Source organism: Saccostrea cucullata, unplaced genomic scaffold (genome assembly GCF_032062105.1).
Source record: "Saccostrea cucullata isolate Sc308-1 unplaced genomic scaffold, CSIRO_AGI_Scuc_v1 ctg6039, whole genome shotgun sequence".
Classification (NCBI taxonomy): Eukaryota; Metazoa; Mollusca; class Bivalvia; order Ostreida; family Ostreidae; genus Saccostrea; species Saccostrea cuccullata.
In genome coordinates, this window is record NW_026928744.1 from 15,154 (window position 1) to 35,710 (window position 20,557).

The 20,557-nt window shown below is 34.3% G+C and overlaps 1 protein-coding gene across 1 annotated transcript; it reads right to left on the reverse strand.

The window, feature by feature from the left end:
- Positions 1-8,631: 8,631 nt before the first annotated feature.
- LOC134278621 (multiple epidermal growth factor-like domains protein 6) lies at positions 8,632-11,497 on the reverse strand (the record flags this gene model as incomplete). Its single annotated transcript, XM_062760921.1, has 1 exon — positions 8,632-11,497. A coding segment is annotated over one exon (2,831 nt), but the record flags the coding sequence as incomplete, so codon positions are not given.
- Positions 11,498-20,557: the final 9,060 nt, after the last annotated feature.

Below are 20,557 nucleotides of genomic sequence, written 5' to 3' on the forward strand. Positions count from 1 at the left end.
ATTTGGGGTTAGTCCTCGCACACTATAGTCGAGTGATTAGGGTTAGTCTAGCTCCCACCCAATATATCTAGGTTATTGTTAATACACAATTTTCGAGCGTTAGTCTCGCACCTAGCTGAGAGATAAAGGTTAGTTTTCGCATTTGGCATAGCGTGGCATTGCGGTTTGGTGCAGTGGTACTATGACGTTATAAACGTCGATTGATTTCCGCACCAACGGACTTTGGCGTGTCAGACCATCGGGAATTGGCAGGACCTTCGGACTTTGGAGTCCCATTGCACTTTGGAGTCCTACACATATACGATGCCAAGTTTGCTTTTTCAATTAAGCTTTTCGTTGCATAATTCCTGTGTATAATTTCTCGGTTTTGCTGTTGCTCCAATTTCATTTTCTCTAGACCAAAACGTAATGGGTGAATTGAAAGTTTTAGTTTAAAAAAAAATGAAACTTGATAAAGCGTGATCCATAGCTAAAATAATAATAGTCATTTTACCTTTTAATTCTAGTATTATGTATCATGTTTTAATATTGATATTTTGTATTCATCATTAAATTTAATGCAATGAATTTTCGGCTTCTCATTTTAAAATTATTTATTTAAAAATTAAAAAATTTCTTTGGATATACCTTTATATCTTTTCATTTTTTCAATTTTTTTTTACAAATGATTTAAAAATAATTATATTAAACTTCAAACCCAAATAAAAACTGTCCGAGACCTGGGCCTAGTCAGTAAATTAAAAAAAATGTGACATCATTAAACAATTTGTCCAAAAACATCCTGTTTGAAATCTCTACTTACCGTGTTTGGGTTACATTGAAAGGGCCTTTGGAACGTCTCCCTGTATCCGTTAACTCTCACTGAAAGTCCAGCAACCAAGAGTAGGGAAACCTTCAACATCATATTTCTTATAAATAGAAATATAAAATTCTCTGAAATAACCTGTTACATTGTAACCTACAATTCCCCCAAAAAGCACAACGCGAGTATATACATGCATACATAAATTACATTATATGGTGCTAGCATTGTCAATCATGATCGGTCGAACTTGTCACATTTATAGTTCTTTATGAATCAATGCAGAACTGACTTTCTTCCACAATGGGAGATACAGTTATTTTTAATGATAATCTTTTCGAAAGATCTAGAATGCTTGATACATACAAATTCACCTGCTTTGAAAGGAAGTGTTTCCACCAATACTTAAACATTTAAGACTTGCTCAAATAATTCATGCAAAAATTAATGAAGATGATATGTACCAAATATCACTATATATGGGTCATTTTCAAGATAAGTCCAAATTTCTGTTAAACAAGCTTTTCTTGATAATATTTCAATGAAATCACAATTTTTTAACTGCTGACGTTAACGGTGGAGAGAAATTGAATACTATTAAAAAATTGACATGAATACTTAAACAAAGTCCTTTGATCTGATTTACATTAAAAAGAATTGCATGTGATTTTGTCAGATATGTTACTGCAAGAAAAAGTTACTGTAAGGACATATCTTATTGCTCCATTGACAATCTACAGAATGCAAGTTAGAGTCATGTCCTCCCTCCTTTTTTAAACTAACCAGTAACTGGTTGTCTTTAAAATATCAAATTATTTACTAAATGCTTTTCCCATTTTAAAATCCTATTAATTTGTAGTCTTGATTATGCAGAGGACAGAATTAGGTAACTATGCGGACTAATTAACATTTAACCTATAAATTGCCATTTTTAATAAAAAATTTGTTTGTTTTTTTTTTTGCAATATAAAATAACAGTATTTTTTATCAAATGAGCATTTATTTTTCATACTATGTTTCCATGCGCTACAAATTAATTCAATAAATGATAAAATAAGAGCAACACAAACGAAAGAGTTGGTAATTCAATGGACGAAAAAACTATCAATTATTTATTATAAAAATACTCTAACTTTTGTATTAATAGTAAAATATACCACTTTTAATCATTTGAATAAATTGAAACATCAAAATCCACTATGAAATACAATTATATTATTTTTTTGTTTTTATGCTTTTCTATACATATAAGAGTCTCTTGTCGGATCAAAAAGTTAAATAAGAGGTGCACAATGGCAATATGTAATGATTCTGAAAGTTTCATTACATTTCACTCTGTGGTATAAGAGGAGTTGCGGATAAGAGATGTTTACCCCATAGCGTCACACACAGACGGACGGACAGCTAGACGGACGGACGGACTTAAAGACAACTACGAGGGCTGTTCAATAAATAATGTCCTCGGTGCTCAGAAAGAAGCAAAAGACGTTTTTCAATGATTTAGTCTTCATGATTTTACTAATTAATCTCTTTTAAGTAAAGTACATGTCCATAACATTTTTATTCAATTTCTGATCGTTTGTAGAACTCATTTTTGGGTATGACCCTTAGTATACTGGAAAATGGCAGATCCAATGATTTCCCGAACTTGTTCCTTCCTTCTGAAAGGTGTTTTTTTTCCAAGTTTGGAAATAGAAACAAGTCAAAACGTCAAAGATCTCGCGAATATTATTAATGTGAAAAAATATTAACTTTCTGTTTATCCCAAAACCCTTTAACTCTTCAGGGCATGCGGGTTTGGACGCTGTCTTGAAGAAATTCAATGTAGTGGATTCCTGATTATTGGTCCTTCCTCTAATAAACCTTTTGATTTTTTGACCAAAAAAGTGCTTTCTGGACTCCTCCAGAAATTAAAATGTCACTCCGAATACGATTTTAAACAACAATACCACTAATGTCTAAGAAAATTACATATAAATCTGTCTTTGTACTTTTGCATACCTGTACACTTGTCAGACATTCGCCGTTTTTATCAAGTACATTTTATGGTAAATTTTGTTTTTAGGGTTTTAAGCAATAGATTCATTTTTCAATATCTGTTTGAAAATAAAACAAACGTGGATAACTACAATTACTGATATTTTAAAATAATTGTTAAGACTTTCGTAAACACTGTCGTTTTCACTCATTTTTCAAAATATACGTTGATCTTTGAGTACTAAGCTTTTTTACCGTCAAACGTTTCTTAAATACAGTGTAAACTACCCCCGATGTGATGTCTATCAAATTTGCTATGTGTCTTAAAGTCAATCATACATCATCAAATATTATTTGTTGAAATTTGGCGAACAGTACATAAGTTGTTATAATTTTTGTTGGCAAGGAGGGTACCCATTTTTGATGCCCATTATATATTTTTTTTATCATTGAAATCCACCTGCTCACGATGAAACTATGTGATGAAAAGTGGTCACATAAACTGTTATAAATTCATGAAAGATTTAATAATGAGAGAAAGTCAAGTTTAATGTCATATGATATCTGTAATGTATGTCATATAGTTCAGGACATTATTTATTGAACAGCCCTCGTATATACTCTCCTGCTTTATAATGATATACGTATAAAGATTTCTTAATTAGAATGATTAGCTTTAATGCAACACTAATTATGATGTAGATGAATTTCTCCTGAAAATTAACTATTACATATTCATGCGTATTGTTAAGTAGAAATGATGTCTGATATTTATAGTGTGTCTTGTTTGTGTCCCATTTTGATTTTTAAATAAAACAAACAATTTAATGCAACAATACAGATCGAGAGTAGACCAAACAAGGATCTCATACATCAGAGATGGAACCAGGTGCAATGAAGAAGCAAGTATCCCCTGTCGGTCGGTCACATCCTGTGTGTTCGTCTTGTCATGATTGGGAAACGATAAAAATATTATAAGAAATTCAGACTGAGTATGTAAATAATGGTCTAACAATTGGTACGCAAAACATCAGTCAGCATTTCACTTAATGATATATTGCACCTCTTGACAATGCCATTGTATTGACTATGGACTTGCAAAATGATTGCTTTAAACGATACCGCTGATATCCTTCATTCATCAACTTGTTTGTCAATAGGTCGTAATGGTGGAAGAATTACCCGACGAATCCCTCCATATAAGGTCTAATATGACAGGCTGTGTCTAGCAGACGCCCGGCAAGATGGAAGTTGACATCAATGTTATTCTAGACTGTGGTTCCACATTGCTTCGTTTCTTAAATTACTAGTATTCGTATGAAGAGGATCTTGTGTATCAAATCAACGGGAAAACATAACGTCCACGTATGCAGGTGACAAGGGTATCTAATAACATAATTAGGGGAAGTAGACGATAGTAAAATTCAAGTCTTCCTGTTTTTCATGATTTTTTTTCTTTGTTTTTTTTTTCTTTTTGAATAACCATAAATGTTTTTTTTTCTGGTAAAATATCCAGATAAGAAACATATGTGTCATACTCTGTGGTATCTTTTATTTCAAGTTGACTAGGATATATCGAGTCGACTGATCAATTTGGAAGTATCTTTTGTTCATTCATAATACCTGGGTATTTCGCCGATATATATAAATGTTGAGCTGAAGGCCTCAACAAGTGTATTTATTTATCATATATACGTTTTTGTATAAATTTTGCTGCTTAATATGAATATAAAATGAGGTTTGCATTTATAACGGGTTGCAGTTAGTATCCCCTGATTTGCATGTACATAAAAAACATACAAATCATGAGACAAATCTGTGACATACGCGTTTATTACACGTCAGACCAAAACTACTTCTTTAACTCAAAAGCACTTTGCCGAGTCCTTACATTTATAAAAATCTTTACATTAAAAAATTAAAATTTTCATTATTTTTCCTTAGAAATTCTTTTTATAATAGAATGGACAGTATCTGTAGTATTAAACATCCTAAAATTTTTTACTTAAAAGACAAGTGTATCTTTAACAATTTCTTCAAGAGTTTCATGCTTGAAAATAAAATGTTATTGTACTTACTACAGTGTACAATTTAAATCGGGGATGGTGGTCATTTAATATATTAATGTTTAATTGCTCAAAACGACATGTGAAGAAATTTGATAACGGAAACTGTGAGACAAAATTAAAACTAAGTATCAATGACTAAACGTAAGCTTTTTAAAAAGGGTATTAAAATGCAATTCTACTCTTTACTCTTTTCACTACTACTTTGAAAATTCTTAGGAAAATATGGCAGGTATCAAATTAGATTGACTCAATGTGTACTCTTTTATTCACATGAAGCAGAGTTTGTGCAAAATCTTATGCATGAAAAGAAGAAAACACTTGCTGTGGCCTTCAACTCGACATTTAGATGCATCGATGACATATTGTCAATTAACCATGGTAATTTCCATTCTTTTGTTGATACATCCTAGTGAGATTGAGATAAAGGATACCAAAGAGTCTGTCACATCTGTTTCATATTTGGATATTTTACTTGAAAATGACGTTAATGGTAATCTAACAACTAAGCTCTATGATAAATGTGATGACATACTTTTCTATCGTCATCTTCCCTTACTTATGCAGCAATATTCTTTCATCACCTGCATACAGAGTTTATATATCTCAGTTGATTCGATATGCAAGAGCATTCTCTATGTATGAACAATTTCTAAAACGAGGTAAATTATTGACAAACAAGTTGATGAAATTAGAATTTTAGCAGTCCCGTTTTAAGTCATCATTTCGTATGTTCTATGGTCGATACATTGACCTTGTCAGCAAATACAATTTATCGTCGAGTCAAATGTTGACTGACCATTCTTATTCTAATTGTAGTCCATTATTTATACACTGCATTGACGACGGATTTTGCCGTTATTTTCCGATCATGACAAGGAGCACACGGTGGATGTGACCGGTCGGCAGGGGATGCCCACTCATCTATGGCACCTGATTCCACCTCTGATATTTTGGAGGTCCATGTTTGTTCTGCTCAATGTCTTCAAGCAGTTAGAAAAAATGTGTGGAAAACCATTTGGGACACACCGACACATATAGGACAGCTAGACAGACAGACGGACAGACAGACGCAGATGAAACATAGTTCTCTCAGGTTTCATCAATTTATTTGATTTTTAAAAATTGGTTTGACTGTAACCATAAAAATCGGATTAAAAATTTCCATGCTCATTTTTCATAAACGTACATGTATGTTAATATGTGTACATCTAGACACCATTTTGAAGAAGGGACACTTGTAGCAATGTACCAACCATTCCTCCTCAAGAATAAGTAGAGCAATGATATTTCATTGGGGGAAATTGGTTCTGGGGGAAATCGCATTCTATAACTACTAAACAGAGTAGGATTTCCCCCCGGAAAATTGACTGCAGAGTGAGATTCCTGCAGGGGAAATCTTTCTCTAGAGCCAGTTTTCCGGGGGGGGGGGGGTTCCTACTCTAGAGCCAGTTTTCCAGGGGAAAGATTTTAGGGAGAAAGGCTTCTCTACTTGACCGGTACATGAATTTTCCGAAACTGGGTCATCGCGGCAAATCTAGAACTCTTCTTTTTTTTAAAGTCAAATACATAAACATATTTATTTCCTTGTTTATTGTCCTCAACTAAAACTCAGGCTGATAGTGTGTTTATTTTTAACATGGTGTCAATATTGTTTTTCCTGTCTGTCTGCTGTACAACAATTACTATTCTCTCTCGTGTTTAAAATTCAAAAACGCAGATTGTAGGACGACATGAAAAGGGATTTTGAAGCATTTATTGGATCTAAACGACTGCTCTTTTCATTGATAAAAGAGCATATTAAAGGTACTGTAATTCCACAGGGTCATAATTCCGCGGAAACAGAATTTCTATTCAATCCGTGTTTATGAAATTAATAAATTGTGTTCGCGTACATAGCGGAAATTAATCCCACGCGGAAAAATGTACGTCTACAGTATCTTAAAAGGAGTAGTCATATACAGGCAAAAAAAATATCACAATGCAAATAAAAAAGTTTATACAAAATAATATTTGGATGAATAAAAAAATACAATTAGTTTTGTTTTAAAGAAAAATCAAATCATGCATGATTGTAGTTTGGTCGTTTGATGGTGAAAAACAAGAGATATAATAAAAAACACACACAGTGTGTGTGGTGTGTGAGGGTGTGTTTGTGTGTGTACTTTTGTAAGTATGATCAAAAATAAAGCATTAAAAAAAAAAAAAAAAAAAAACCACACACACACACATTCAAACGACAAACTAAAATCTACAGTCAAACGTGAGAAAAGTGAACTTTCTTAATGTTCAGTTAAAATTACACTTGTATTAATACATTGTTCTAGAATTTTTTTTTTTGAAATAAAAAAAAACAATAATGGGTCAAGAAAAAATCCCTTCAGTACTTTGAATCAAATGCACAAAACTATAAACGCTATGAGCTTACAAAATAAAGTTTTACATAAATGACTAGTAGTAGTGATGTTTTGAACTATATTGATTTAGAACTTACGCATACAAATAAAGCTATTTTAAAAATATTCACGATAAATATTACGATGCAAGGATTGTACATGTACAAAATTATAAATAAAACTCTGTCTGTCTGTCTCTCTCTCTCTCTCTCTCCATATTATTTTTGTGATTCACACGCATTTATAAGTTCGGAAATAGACACTTAGATTTGTTAAGTAATCAGTAGAATCTAGGCATGATAAAATGACTGTACTGATTCAATAACAAAAAAAAAAAAGAAATAAAAGAAAGATTACAAAAACGAGTGTACATGGATGACTATATTACAAAAACGGGAAGTGTCTAAAGTAGTTTTTTTCATTATCAGCTCCATGGCACTCAAAAATGAACACAGTTACACAGTTTATCATCATTTATTACATTTTTACCCGTGAAATACTGTAATTTATTCATTGAATAAAAATGATATTCTGTCACAGTGTGAAAGGATATCAAAATGATATCCTGTCACAGTGTGACAAATATCAGAAGTGCGGGGAAACTCTCGATTTCCCTTCCCATAACGAAGATTGTTGTAAAATAAATCTTCCTTGACCTAATAAAAGATAGATGGAAATAAATAAACCATTCTGACAGCGAAGAAAACTGTCAAAAAGTACCAAAAATATGTTGCTAAATCCATGTTTACAGTGTTTTCACCTCACTTAGCTATGACGTCTCAACCGCTCAACTATGATGTCATGTAGCCTATAACTGTATTACAAAAAGACAGAGTCAAAGGAAAAATCAAAGATTTTGTTTTAAAAATGTAATAAACAGAAAACTCAATGTTTTGTTGTTGAATATGGAATTTATTTCACTCGTGAGACAGAATTTTTTTTTTATATTTTCACTCGTGCTTCGCACTCATGAAAATATCAAAAACCTTGTCTAACTCGTGAAATAAATTCCATATTCAACTGCAAAACATTGAATATCCTCTATATATCTTATCATACGGATTTTCTAACGAGACGCTCAACTTTCTTAGTATCTCAGAAAACTTTAACTTAGAACACATTATAATTGTCATCCATGTACACTCGTACTTAGACCTTTATAAGTACTATATGTGAGTATTACTCAATCAATTGTCAAGATCAGAAGCTGGATTTATAATGCTGAAAAAATACCATGTTGACTAGTCTTCTAAAACATAAAGATATGAAATACAGAAAAATTAATACGTTATATTAATTTCGGAAATTTCGGAATTATTACATTCTCAATATTCTTTGTATTCAATGATTTTAAAAATGTCCCAAAAATTTCAACTTGGTGTTATCGGCATTCTGTTTGGAGCTGGGCTAAGTTTTTGCTTCGTTTCAAATCAACGTTATAAACCCAATCACAGAAACAGTTATTATTATTATGATCATCGTCTGCATTTTAGTCTGGGTAAGGGCAGAGGAACAAATCGGTGGTTCGTAGCCTGGTTTACAGCCATTTTGACAGTGACCATCACTACGACGGCATGACAAATCATCATGACAGTTTAAGCTGCAGTTTTTTTCACATAATTCCCCATATTTTCCTGGAATGCAGTCTACACAAAGTCCATTTGTTTTCTTGCATCTGGACTTTTTGCAATTTTCACGACACGGTTTCTCGCAATCTTTACCGTATCGTCCTGATACACAAACTTCGCAGATACCACTGTTTCTGTCACAAACGGCACAAAAAGGAGAAGAACAGTTTTTGCTACAGTGTTTTCCAAATAATCCTTTAGCACACTTTAAACATGTACCAGAAGCGTCGCAACCAGTTTTTCCACATGGCCCTTTGCATGTACATTTATCACCATACCAGTCCTTCTTACAATCAAGGCAGTTTCCGCTGTTCCTTTCGCAATTTCTTTCAGAGCAATTTTCAGAACAATTTCTTAAGCACTTTTTACCATAACGACCAATAGAACAATTTTGACAAATTCCATTTTCTAGACAGCCATTTTTATCGCAATATCCTACGCACGCACATGTATCACCAAACCAGCTTGGCTTACAGGCTAAACATGTTCCATTTTCTCGATGACACCCGTTTGCACAGTTTTCAGGACAGGCCTGATTGCACGTTTCACCATACCACCCTGGTTTGCACTTATTACATTTTCCAGTGTCCCAATTGCAACCATTCGCACAATGCTTTGGACAACTTATATTGCAGTTTGGCCCGTACCAATTAAGCTTACAACTATTGCATTTGCCATTATTTTCACATAAATTATCCATACAATGTCCAAAACATTCACAATTTTGCCCAAACCATCCATCTTCACATGCATTGCAAAAGCCATTTTGTGAACACTTAAGTCCAGCACAATGCTTTGGACAACTATTTAAGCAAAGATCTCCAGAATAACCACCATCACAAGCAACACAGCGACCATCTATGTCGCATCCGTTAGAGTCACAATGACCAGTACATTTACATCTATTTCCAAAGAATCCAGCCTTGCACTCATGGCAAAATCCTGTCTCTCGCGCACATCCTTTAGAATTACAGTTTATCGGACAGGAACGTTTACATTTTGTCCCATACCATCCGCGATCGCAGTTTATGCAAATTCCGGAATCCGTGTTACAACCATGGTCATTACAATGACCACTGCAGGAACATTGCTTTCTTTCTACAAACCACTGTGGCTTACAATGATTACAGGAACTGTCATCCCGACTGCATCCAGAATCGTCACAGTTTGGAGGGCACCTCTCTGTACACTTCTCACCGTGGTAACCACTTTGACATTCGTGACATAGACCTGTTGAAACTTCACATTCGCGGTCTCCGCACATGCCAGTGCAGTAACATTGCTGTCCATACCAATCTTTCTGGCATTTATTGCAATTCCCTGTACTTCGTACACATCCGCCTTTGCAGTTCCCTGGACAGTCTTTATCACAAAATTCCCCAAATGTTCCGTCAGTACAGTTAATACAAATCCCATTGGCGTCACATTGATTCTCTTTCAGACATTTCCCTCTGCATTGACAACGATCACCGGTCCAATCACCCAAACATTCAAAGCAATCCCCTGTATCTTTGGAGCAATTTTGAGATAAACAGTTTTGGGGGCATGTGTTTTCACAAAATGAACCAAAATATCCTGATAAACATGCATGGCAAGATCCACTGACTTTATCGCAACCGTTAACATCACAAGTGTCTGAACACTTTTTGTCACATTGCTCTCCGTAATATCCAGGACTACAGCGATCACAAGTTCCACTATTTCTATCGCACTGTCCTCCGACACAATTTGAAGAACATTTAAGAGTGCACAAGGGACCATGGAATCCATATTGACACGTGTTACAAACACCACTCTCGTCACAGCCATCGTCCAGGTCCCCAGAGGTCATGCAATGTCCTCTGCATGAACATGTCTCTCGAAACATATTGTCTGCACAATGGATACACTTCCCGCTTTGCCTGTTACATCCCTCTCTATCACAGTTATTGGGACACCTGGTTTTACATTCTTCGCCATAATAACCATTCAAACAGTTTTTACATTTATTACTTTCGCTGCTACATCCAGTTTCATCACAAAAATAACCCTCTCTATCACAATAGCAATTACTTCCAAACCATCCAGAGTCGCATCCATTTTGACAAGCCCCTGTAATATTATTGCAATGCCGAATGTCTTTTCTATAAAAATGATCATATTTGGTCATACAGTTTATTCCACATTCTTCTTGGCAGGTTTTACCAATCCATCCTGGTTCACAGCCCAGTGAGCAGACTCCGTTGTCTGGGTTACAAGGACGTATTGCCGCTGCGAAATTTTCTTCACATCCGATGCTACAATTTTTATCACACTGAATACCATAGTACCCGCTTTTTACATCGCATCCGAAGAAACAAACGCCTGATTCCCGGTCACAATGCCTCCCCCATTGTCCCCCCTTATCGCCATATATACACCCGCGGCCACAATCCATGTCGCAAGTTCCTCCATACTTCCCTGCCTCGCATTCGGAACATCTACCTGTTTTTCTGTCACAGTGCCGGGCGGCTTCACCATTGACGGTTAACAACAGACATTTTCTGTTACATTCGTTAACGCACTGGTCACCATACCATCCCCCAACACATGTGACGCATTCATTGGTAGATAAATCACATTCCTTACACAAGACAGAACATGTCGAATCTGAAAAGGTAGAAAAAACAACAGAATCTTATAAATTATTAAACAAAAAGAAGGCTCGCTAAAACGCACACCATGATGCATAGAATTTTGTACATCTCTTCTGGGTTTTTTAAAATTCTAATCATCATTTCATTTGCCTTTGTTGCTAACTAAAAACAATGAAACTTAAGTGGATAAAAATGGAATACAGCCTCAAACATCCCAATGCCTCCAAAAAATAGTTTCGTCCAATTACTTTTATAAAAGTTGTGGTAAATGTACACTTGCAATCATCTCAAAAGGCCGGTATACACGGTAAGATTTGTATTATAAGATTGTTTTATAATACAAAATCTTATTGTATATACACTCTTAATACAGTGTATCATAAGACTTTTTGAATCTTATAAAACTGTATTAAGAATAGAGCAATGCTCTATTTTCTAATACAAGTCTTAACTTACCTTACACTTTCAACCAATGAAATGTACCCGACAATAGGGGTCGTCCAATTTTTATCATTACTTTAAAAAAAAGTACATCGTAAATAATAATGACCGACTTTACAAGAAAAAACATTGAAAAACTCGTGGTTTTATGGGAAGGGGAAGGGGACTTGTGGAATATATCGAGCATAGTACGATGATAGACACTGCTATCTCATCCTCTATTCTTATTATTTTGACAGAGAGAGAAATATGGCGGGGAAAACGCGTTGGAATACGTAGTTTAATTATTAACAATCTTATAAGATATGTAATATCGTGAGTACAAGAAAGTTTTATAATACTTGTATTATACTACAAATCTCATCGTGTATACCAGCCTTAACATATGCAGAATATGTATACATGTATAAACATGTACATGTATCCTAATGCTGTTATTAGGATGCGTGAAAACTAACATGACGTATTATGTATAGCTTTTCACGAGTAGTGTTAAGCATTCCTATTTGTAACATGTAAACTTATTCATAATAGATAAAAATTGTAGCAAGTAAATGATTTTTTTTTTCTTTAGAACACTGACAATGTCATTTCTATGAACCCGTGTAAATTGCAATAAAAACTGCAAGAATGTGAAGGGTCATGTCTCTTTCCGAGAAAAGAAAATCAAGAAAAGGGCAAAGATTTTATGAAAAAATTGGGCTTCAAGATCCGTTTTCTGTAAAAATGCCCGTGAGCATTCAAGAATGGGCAGATACCAATTTGAAAAACATTACGGTCATTCATGATTTACTATGATTTACGAAGACAGAAATATAGATATAAAATATAATCCTGGTTATTGACAATTGATTTATTTTTAGTTCTGACAATTATAATCAAGGAAGGATGAGATCTTTTGGCAATTGTTGACTAACATGCAGTACCAGCATTTTATCTATAAAATCTTTTTTATCTTTATAGAGAATGTTAAATGAGGACAGAATTAATCTAGTGATATTTTGTTCCAAGTCTAGCTTCCCTCATAATACATATAAATAAACGAAAGAAAATCAAAATTAAAAAGAAAATATATGTTTAAATTCTTTTTAGGTTAATATTGCAAAAATACATTTTAGATTTTAATAGTCAGGAAGACTCGTAAATTAAAGATTATTATAAATTATATATACATAGAATGTATGTACATTAAATTCTATTCAATAAATAAGAGAGTCAATTACCTAGGTGTCTTTCACGAAAGATGTATACTAGTGCTTGCCTGACTTAATCAATCAATATCTGTAAGAGAAGCAGGCACGTAGCATCGACAAGCAAAAAAAAAAAAAAAAAACGGCAAATTTTTATTGCCCAACCTCGAAATTCCTATTTCGTGTGTGTGTGGGGGGGGGGGGGGGGGGATAGTAGCCAACTTTTTTCAGCAAACTTCCTTTAACTTCCAGTTTTTTCCTATATTTCCTTGCTATGAATGCACTGCGGTTAAAAGTGGGGGGGGGGGGGGGGGGCAACCATCTTTTCAATGGACATTTCCTATAGTTAAGGTAATGTTTGCAAATTCTTTCAAGGGGGGGCAGGCCCCCCCCCCCCCTGGCCCCCCCTGGCTACGTGCCTGAGAAGTGATAAACCTTTTGAGCAAAACTTTTTTGTGTTTGAAATATGTCTTTTTATTTGAGAAACTTTTTTGAGAAAAAAAAATTTAATTATTTAACTTGTAGAAGAACGATGCCTTTGCTGCATTCTGAAGAGTTGTTAACAGAATGGTTAATGTATGTGGGTTTTCTGCCAATCGCAACTCCTCGGGCCTTATCTAGGGAAGAAGACCAAAAATGTATTGTTAATTTATACGCCACGAGACTCCCCCCCCCCCCTTTTTTCACAAACTTTGAAATGAAAGCATGGATGATGTATATAGACCTATTATCTGTGGAATATGGAGTTAACTTTTTTCAATGTAATGATATTATCTAAAATATACTATAGAAGGGACTTCTAACTCCGTTTTTACTATGAACAGGAAATGTAGAAATTTTTAACATCCGATGATGTCGATATATTCGAGTTTGTTTTATGACCTCTGACGAAAAGACCCGAGATGATGCAATTGACTTTTCCGTGCAAGTAGATTGATCTACCCCTGGATCTAAATTTAAACCTACATCTATTCTGAAATCTGTTGTCAAATCATTCATTGTGAACATTTTAGAGAATGGATATAACTAAATACATATGTTGTAGGAAAGTATTTTCTCCAATGAAGTAAACAGTAGTAGTTTGTGTTCATTGATCTTTTTTTTCTGAAAGGTGGGTACTATAATTTTTTGAGAACGAAATAGTTAAAACCAACATTAAGGCCTTTGTGGAAAAGAAATCCAAAATTTCGCACAGGTAATTTCTTTCGTCAGATCGTCTGGAATCTGGTTGAACTGCGTCGATCGTTTGTGGTGATTGGACTAGTCCATTAAAATTTGGAATAAACCAACAGAGGGGAAACAAATTGGAGAAATCATTTCTTTTGTTTTGCATGTCCATATTCTGATACATATGATTCATATATTGCTTTAAGGAATAAGATAAAATTTGTAGAGAGAATTTCTGAATCATAAGAAGATGGAGGTTACAATAACACTTTATTTAATTCCATGGAAGTTAGCATCCCCATTCATACAATAGAACAATCCAAGAAAAGGCGCGAATATCGCTTACTCGTTTTGGCGCGAAAAGAGCGATTCACCCCTTTCGTAGAATATAAATTGACTGATCCAGTAGTATAGAAATGGAGAAAAAAAGATACACGGACACGTTGAAACGGTAAATCACATGGAATAATATGTTTCATGCAAACAGAGTAAACAAAGTAAATACTGCATTATTTTGCATCAGTAAAATCATTATTTCCCTGAAAAATGTTTCTTTTAAAATAAAATGCAGGTAAAAGATTTCCAATGTAAATCAGCTTGCACAAAATCTAGCTCTCTGGGTATGATCTATTAGTTTCGGATCAAGCAATTATCAATCCTTATACAGCCTGACGCCGTGACGTCAGGCAATAAAGCTTCAGAAACTCCCTGAGTTTATACTGAATATAAGATAAACTTATTTGATGATAGGAAATCATCCTATTTATTTTATTTTAAGCTTCAGTGTATACATGTATATCAGAGGGTTATATTATACTCTGTTGCCCTAAAGCCGTTTGGGTCCTTTGTTAATTAATAAATCTTGAGAAAAATTATAAATGCACCTGTATCCTTACATTCATTTTTTTTGTCGCTACTTTATGTATTTATTTTATGTAGTTAAAGCTTTCTCTGGTTCTTAGAATTGTATCGTATAATAATTCATATATTTAGCTCTTATATTTAATACTTTATTTACCTTCTAACGGTCCAAAACAGTCCTGTATATAGTTTTGTAATCTCATTTTAAAAGAGTACCCTTTTGACGTCCGTAACCACAAACAGCCATTTGTTAGCGTTTAGAGGTAAGTAAATGGAAGTTAAATGTATGAATAATTATTAAATACCACTTATAATTAATATCAAAGCTGGGGAAGTATAAAATGCAAGAAAAAATACCCGTAGTGAGCGACAAAAAAATCGTCGGCGTTAATCGATGGTTTTTATAACGCTTGGATCTGTAGCTCTCTGCTTTATCTATCCGAATTTCCTCAAGCAGAGAGCTACAGTTCTGTAGCTACATTTCTACGGTCCCGATCAGACACAATGGGCAAATGAACTAAACAAAGAAACAATGAAACACAGAGATGAGTTAACTCAAACACATTTTAAAGGAAACAAAAACATTTATACATACCACAAGTTCCGAAATAATTAACCAGAATGAAAGAGCATGCGACTAAAACGAAGGTGACTGAATCCATTTGTCTGTTCCACAGCTTCAGTTTCTTTTCCCAAATTTCAAGCCATCTATATTCAGTTTCACATTAAATTAATCAGAAAAATATAACGTTTTCCTGTTTTGTCAGGAGCACTAGTTCAAAGTAAGGAAATCCGTTCTAGGTCTTCAATCTAAATTGCATAAATTACAGTCAGTTTGTAATGATTGGTGTCTGGAAGTAAATGTAACAAAAATCAAAATTCTGATACTTAATAAAGGGGTCGTTTGATAAAAAAAAGAATTTAAGCTGTTTGACCAGGTGTTGGAATCTGTGTCTTCTTATAGATATTTGGGGATACTCTTTAGTGCCTCTGGAATCTTTTCATATGCTCAGGAAGACCTGTATAAAAAGCTTTAAAGGCATATTTTATAAACTGCAAAAAAGAATTTTTGTCATTGAACACAAGTGTTAAAACATTCCTTCATGTATTTGATCATACAATAAAACCCATTTTGCTTTATGGATGTGGAATATGGGGGAACATTAATCGACCAAGTATTTTCCTTAAAACCTCCAAACTCTCAGTATTCATACATTGTATTTTTAATAAGTTGAAGTGCGAGAATCTTCAATTAAAATTTTGTAAGAATATATTGGGAATGCATAGGAAAAGCGCAAACTTCTCCTCATTATTTGAGCTTGGTAGGCTTCCCCTTCTTTTTGATATTATAAAAAGTATTTTGAATGATGTCAATAGGTTAGAATGTCTAGATATGTCATTTCCAATATTGAGAGCAGTGTGGCAAGTTGGCAACGCACTTTTAAAAAATTACGCACTTTGAAAAATCTTTTCAAAGTGCATTTAAATTTGGACAAAATCAACGCACTTTGAAAGTTTGTTTTTTTTTCAAAGTGCGTAATTTTTCAAAGTGCGTTAACGTTGTAACAGAGCAGCATACTCTCAAAGTAAGATTAACTGGAGTAACAATTTAAATTGGGACAAAATCAACGCACTTTTAAAGTTTTTTTTTTCAAAGTGTGTAATTTTTCAAAGTGCGTTAACGTTGTAACAGAGCAGCATACTCTCAAAGTAAGATTAACTGGAGTAACAATTTAAATTGGGACAAAATCAACGCACTTTGAAAGTTTTTTTTTTCAAAGTGTGTAATTTTTCAAAGTGCGTTAACGTTGTAACAGAGCAGCATACTCTCAAAGTAAGATTAACTGGAGTAACAATGTACCATCCTGGTATGGAACATTTAGTAAAATTGCAGAAATGTTAAACTTTAATATTTCCATTTCTAATTTTTTTTCTCTGTGATAACTGTTTGAAAGTTGGGGGGAATTTATTTCTTGATAATTCTGCCGGAATTTAAATTAGGCAGGTCGATAGGTCAGCAGCTAAGGAGGCCTAATACGCATGCAAATCTCGTGCGCATCTGTCTCTGTGTCTGACGCTAAGGAGGTCAAATATGCATGTAAATCTCGTGCGGCTGCCTTTGTGTTTGACGTCAGTGTGCGAGGACTATTGAAATTGGCATGGAAGTCCCCGTGTAATTTAAATCTATTAGTCTACATTTTTAATGTCTAAGTCTACAATTTTATTTCACAATGAAATGGAAATATAAGGAATCACTGTCTAGTTTTGAGAGTATGCCAGGGCATCAACAATAGTGGGAAACATGGGATAATTTGCATAACGGGCGAAGAAATTGCAAACGTTCAAGATAAAATGCAAAAAAAAAAAAATTAATTTCATACTACATGAATGAATGTAACTTGATAAGATTATCACAAAAAGGTAAACTGGATACTTAATTATGCTAGGATTAAAACAAAGTTTGGACTTGAAAATTATTTACTATGACTGCCATTTGAACAAAGAAAATTAATATGTAGGTTGCGTACATCTTCTCACAATTTTAAAAATTGAAAGAGGCCGTTATTTTGGCATTCCTAAATGATCAAAGACTTTGTACTAAATGCTCAATGAATGTTATTGAAGATAAAAAACACACACTTTTTGAATGTTTGAGTTTTGTTACAGAACGAGTGAATATAATGACTATTATACGAAGAACTGTATCAATTTTGCTCATTTAAATAATGAAAATAAGTTGTTGTGGGTTCTTTATTACATATTGCCATTGTGCACCTCCTATTTTACTTTTTGATCCGACACATATTTTGGGTTTCCCGGCCACAGCAAAATTCATAATAGGAAAACATGGACTTTGTCATTATAACTATATGGGAGGCGGGGGTGTCATTTAGTGAGCTCATCGCTCACAGTACCTCTGGTTTCATTTACAATTTGGCAAAAAAGTTTGATCTGTTAGTCAACTTGCCTAGAAAATGCTACATGTATTAACTATTAAGTCTTTATACCCTCCGCTTGAAAAGTGGGAGGGTATATAGTGATCGGTATGTCCGTCCGTCTGTTATGCTTTGGGGTACCCATCTCTTATCCGCAACTCCTCTCATACCACTGAAGGAAATTTAATGAAACTTTTACAGAATCTTTATTACATATTGCTATTGTGGACCATATATGTTGTCATTGTGCACCTGTTATTTTTATACCCCCCGCTTGAAAAGTGGGAGGGTATACTGTAATCGGTATGTCCGTCCGTCCGTCTAGCTGTCCGTCCGTCTGTCTGTCACGCTTTGGGGTACCAATCTCTTATCCGCAACTCCTCTTATACCACTGAGTGAAATTTAATGAAACTTTAAAAGAATCTTTATTACACATTGCTATTGTGCACCTCCTATTTTACCTTTTGATGCGACACATATTTTGGGTTTCCCGGCTACAGCAAGACACGGACTTTGCCATTATAATCATATGGTATCATTTAGTGAGCTTATTGCTCACAGTATACCTCTAGTACTTTTTGATCCGACACATATTTCGGGTTTTCCATAGCAAGACTTGGAAAATGTTATTATATTCATATGAGAATCGGGAGTATCATTTAGTGAGCTCAGTGCTCACAGTAACTCTAGTTTACTAAGTAATCAGTGTCTAGGTTACTGGTACCAATAATGTACGACAGAGAGAACTCGTCATATTTTCTTGATAACTGACAGTTTTGTCACTTCAGTTTAAGTGTTATGTCTATTCGTAGAATAGATAGAGATCATTTAATCGACAACACCCACAGAGTGAACAGGAAACAAGAAATGTGGAGACATTTCTCCGAGGATATGATCTCAGTACAGTAAAGATACAATCACTATGATTGGAAATGTAGAAATGAGTCGATAATAGATTTATAGATATGACCAGTATATCCTTATCATTACTTATTTCTGAGTATCTGAAACATACAGTACTGTACCCTTTAATATTAAAGAACGATTGGCAGTGTCCATGTTTTGCTCTAAGAAACCCAAAACATATGTCCGATCAAAAAGTAAAATAGGAGGTGCACAATGGCACGATGTAGCAAAGATTCTGTGAAAGTTTCATTAAATTTCAGCCACTGGTAAAAGAGGAGTTGCGGATAAGAGATGGGTACCCAAAGCATAACAGACGTACGCAGACAAGAACTGACACCACGATCACTATATACATGTACCTTCCTTTTTTCCAAGCGCGGGGGGGGGGGGGGGTTATAAGTCAAGCAAATTATGATCAGTTGTGACGTAAGCGAAAAAGTAGAATAGTGCTGTATATAAATTTATAACGATGACTACGTTTGAATACATGTATTATGATATCGATCTTTATATATTTGTTGGCTTGTAATTGAAATACTGTTCTTGTTTCTTATTTGAAAATATTACTTGAAAAAGACGTTGATTGTAACCTTACAATAAAGCTCTTTGAAAGATGCGATGACTTTCAACTTTTCAGTCGTCGATGTCCCTTACTTATGTACAAATATTTCAATACCAAATGCATACTGGGTCTATATTTCTCAATTAGTAAGAGTATGCTCTTCCTTCGAACAATTTCTAAAACGAGGTAAGTTACTGACCAAAAAATGTTGATGAAACAAGAAAACAAGTTTCATTTAAAGTCATTATTTCAATGGTCGTTTTAACTAGAGGTACTGTGAGCAATGAGCTCACTAAATGATACCCCCGCCTCCCTATGAATATAATGGCAGTGTCCATGTTTTGCTCTGGAAAATCAAAAATATATGTCAGATCAAAGTAAAATAGGAGGTGCACAATGGCAATATGTAATAAAGATTCTGTGAAAGTTTCATTAAATTTCCTTCAGTGGTATGAGAGGAGTTGCGGATAAGAGATGGGTACCCCAAAGCGTAACAGACGGACGGACGGACGGAATTAACGATTACTATATACCCTCCCGCTTTTCAAGCGGGGGTACAATAACTTTGTATGCAAATGAAGTCTACCATTCAATTAAATGCTACTTGCCTTTTTCATAATAATTATTAGGCGATTATTTACGCACTGAATTGTCTACGTCTTTAATTTTCGGTATGTCCCAATCAAGACAGGTAGTACACGGCGGGTGTGACCAGTTAGCAGGGGATGCTCACTCCTCCATGGCACCTGATCCCTCCTTTGATGTTTAAGAGGTCCATGTTTGCTCTGCTACTGATTTGTATTGTTTATATGGACTTTTGAGCTTGATTACTGTTCATTTTCTCTTATATTTTAAACATTCAAGTATATCTTATATAACTTAGTGTGTTGAGTTTGTGTCTTGCTAAATGATTTTAAATATGTTCAAAACAAAATTATACCGGTATTTGAATGAAAAGGGAAAAAAACAAGAACACTTAAGAGGGATTCTTCAATTGAAAAAGTTTTGAT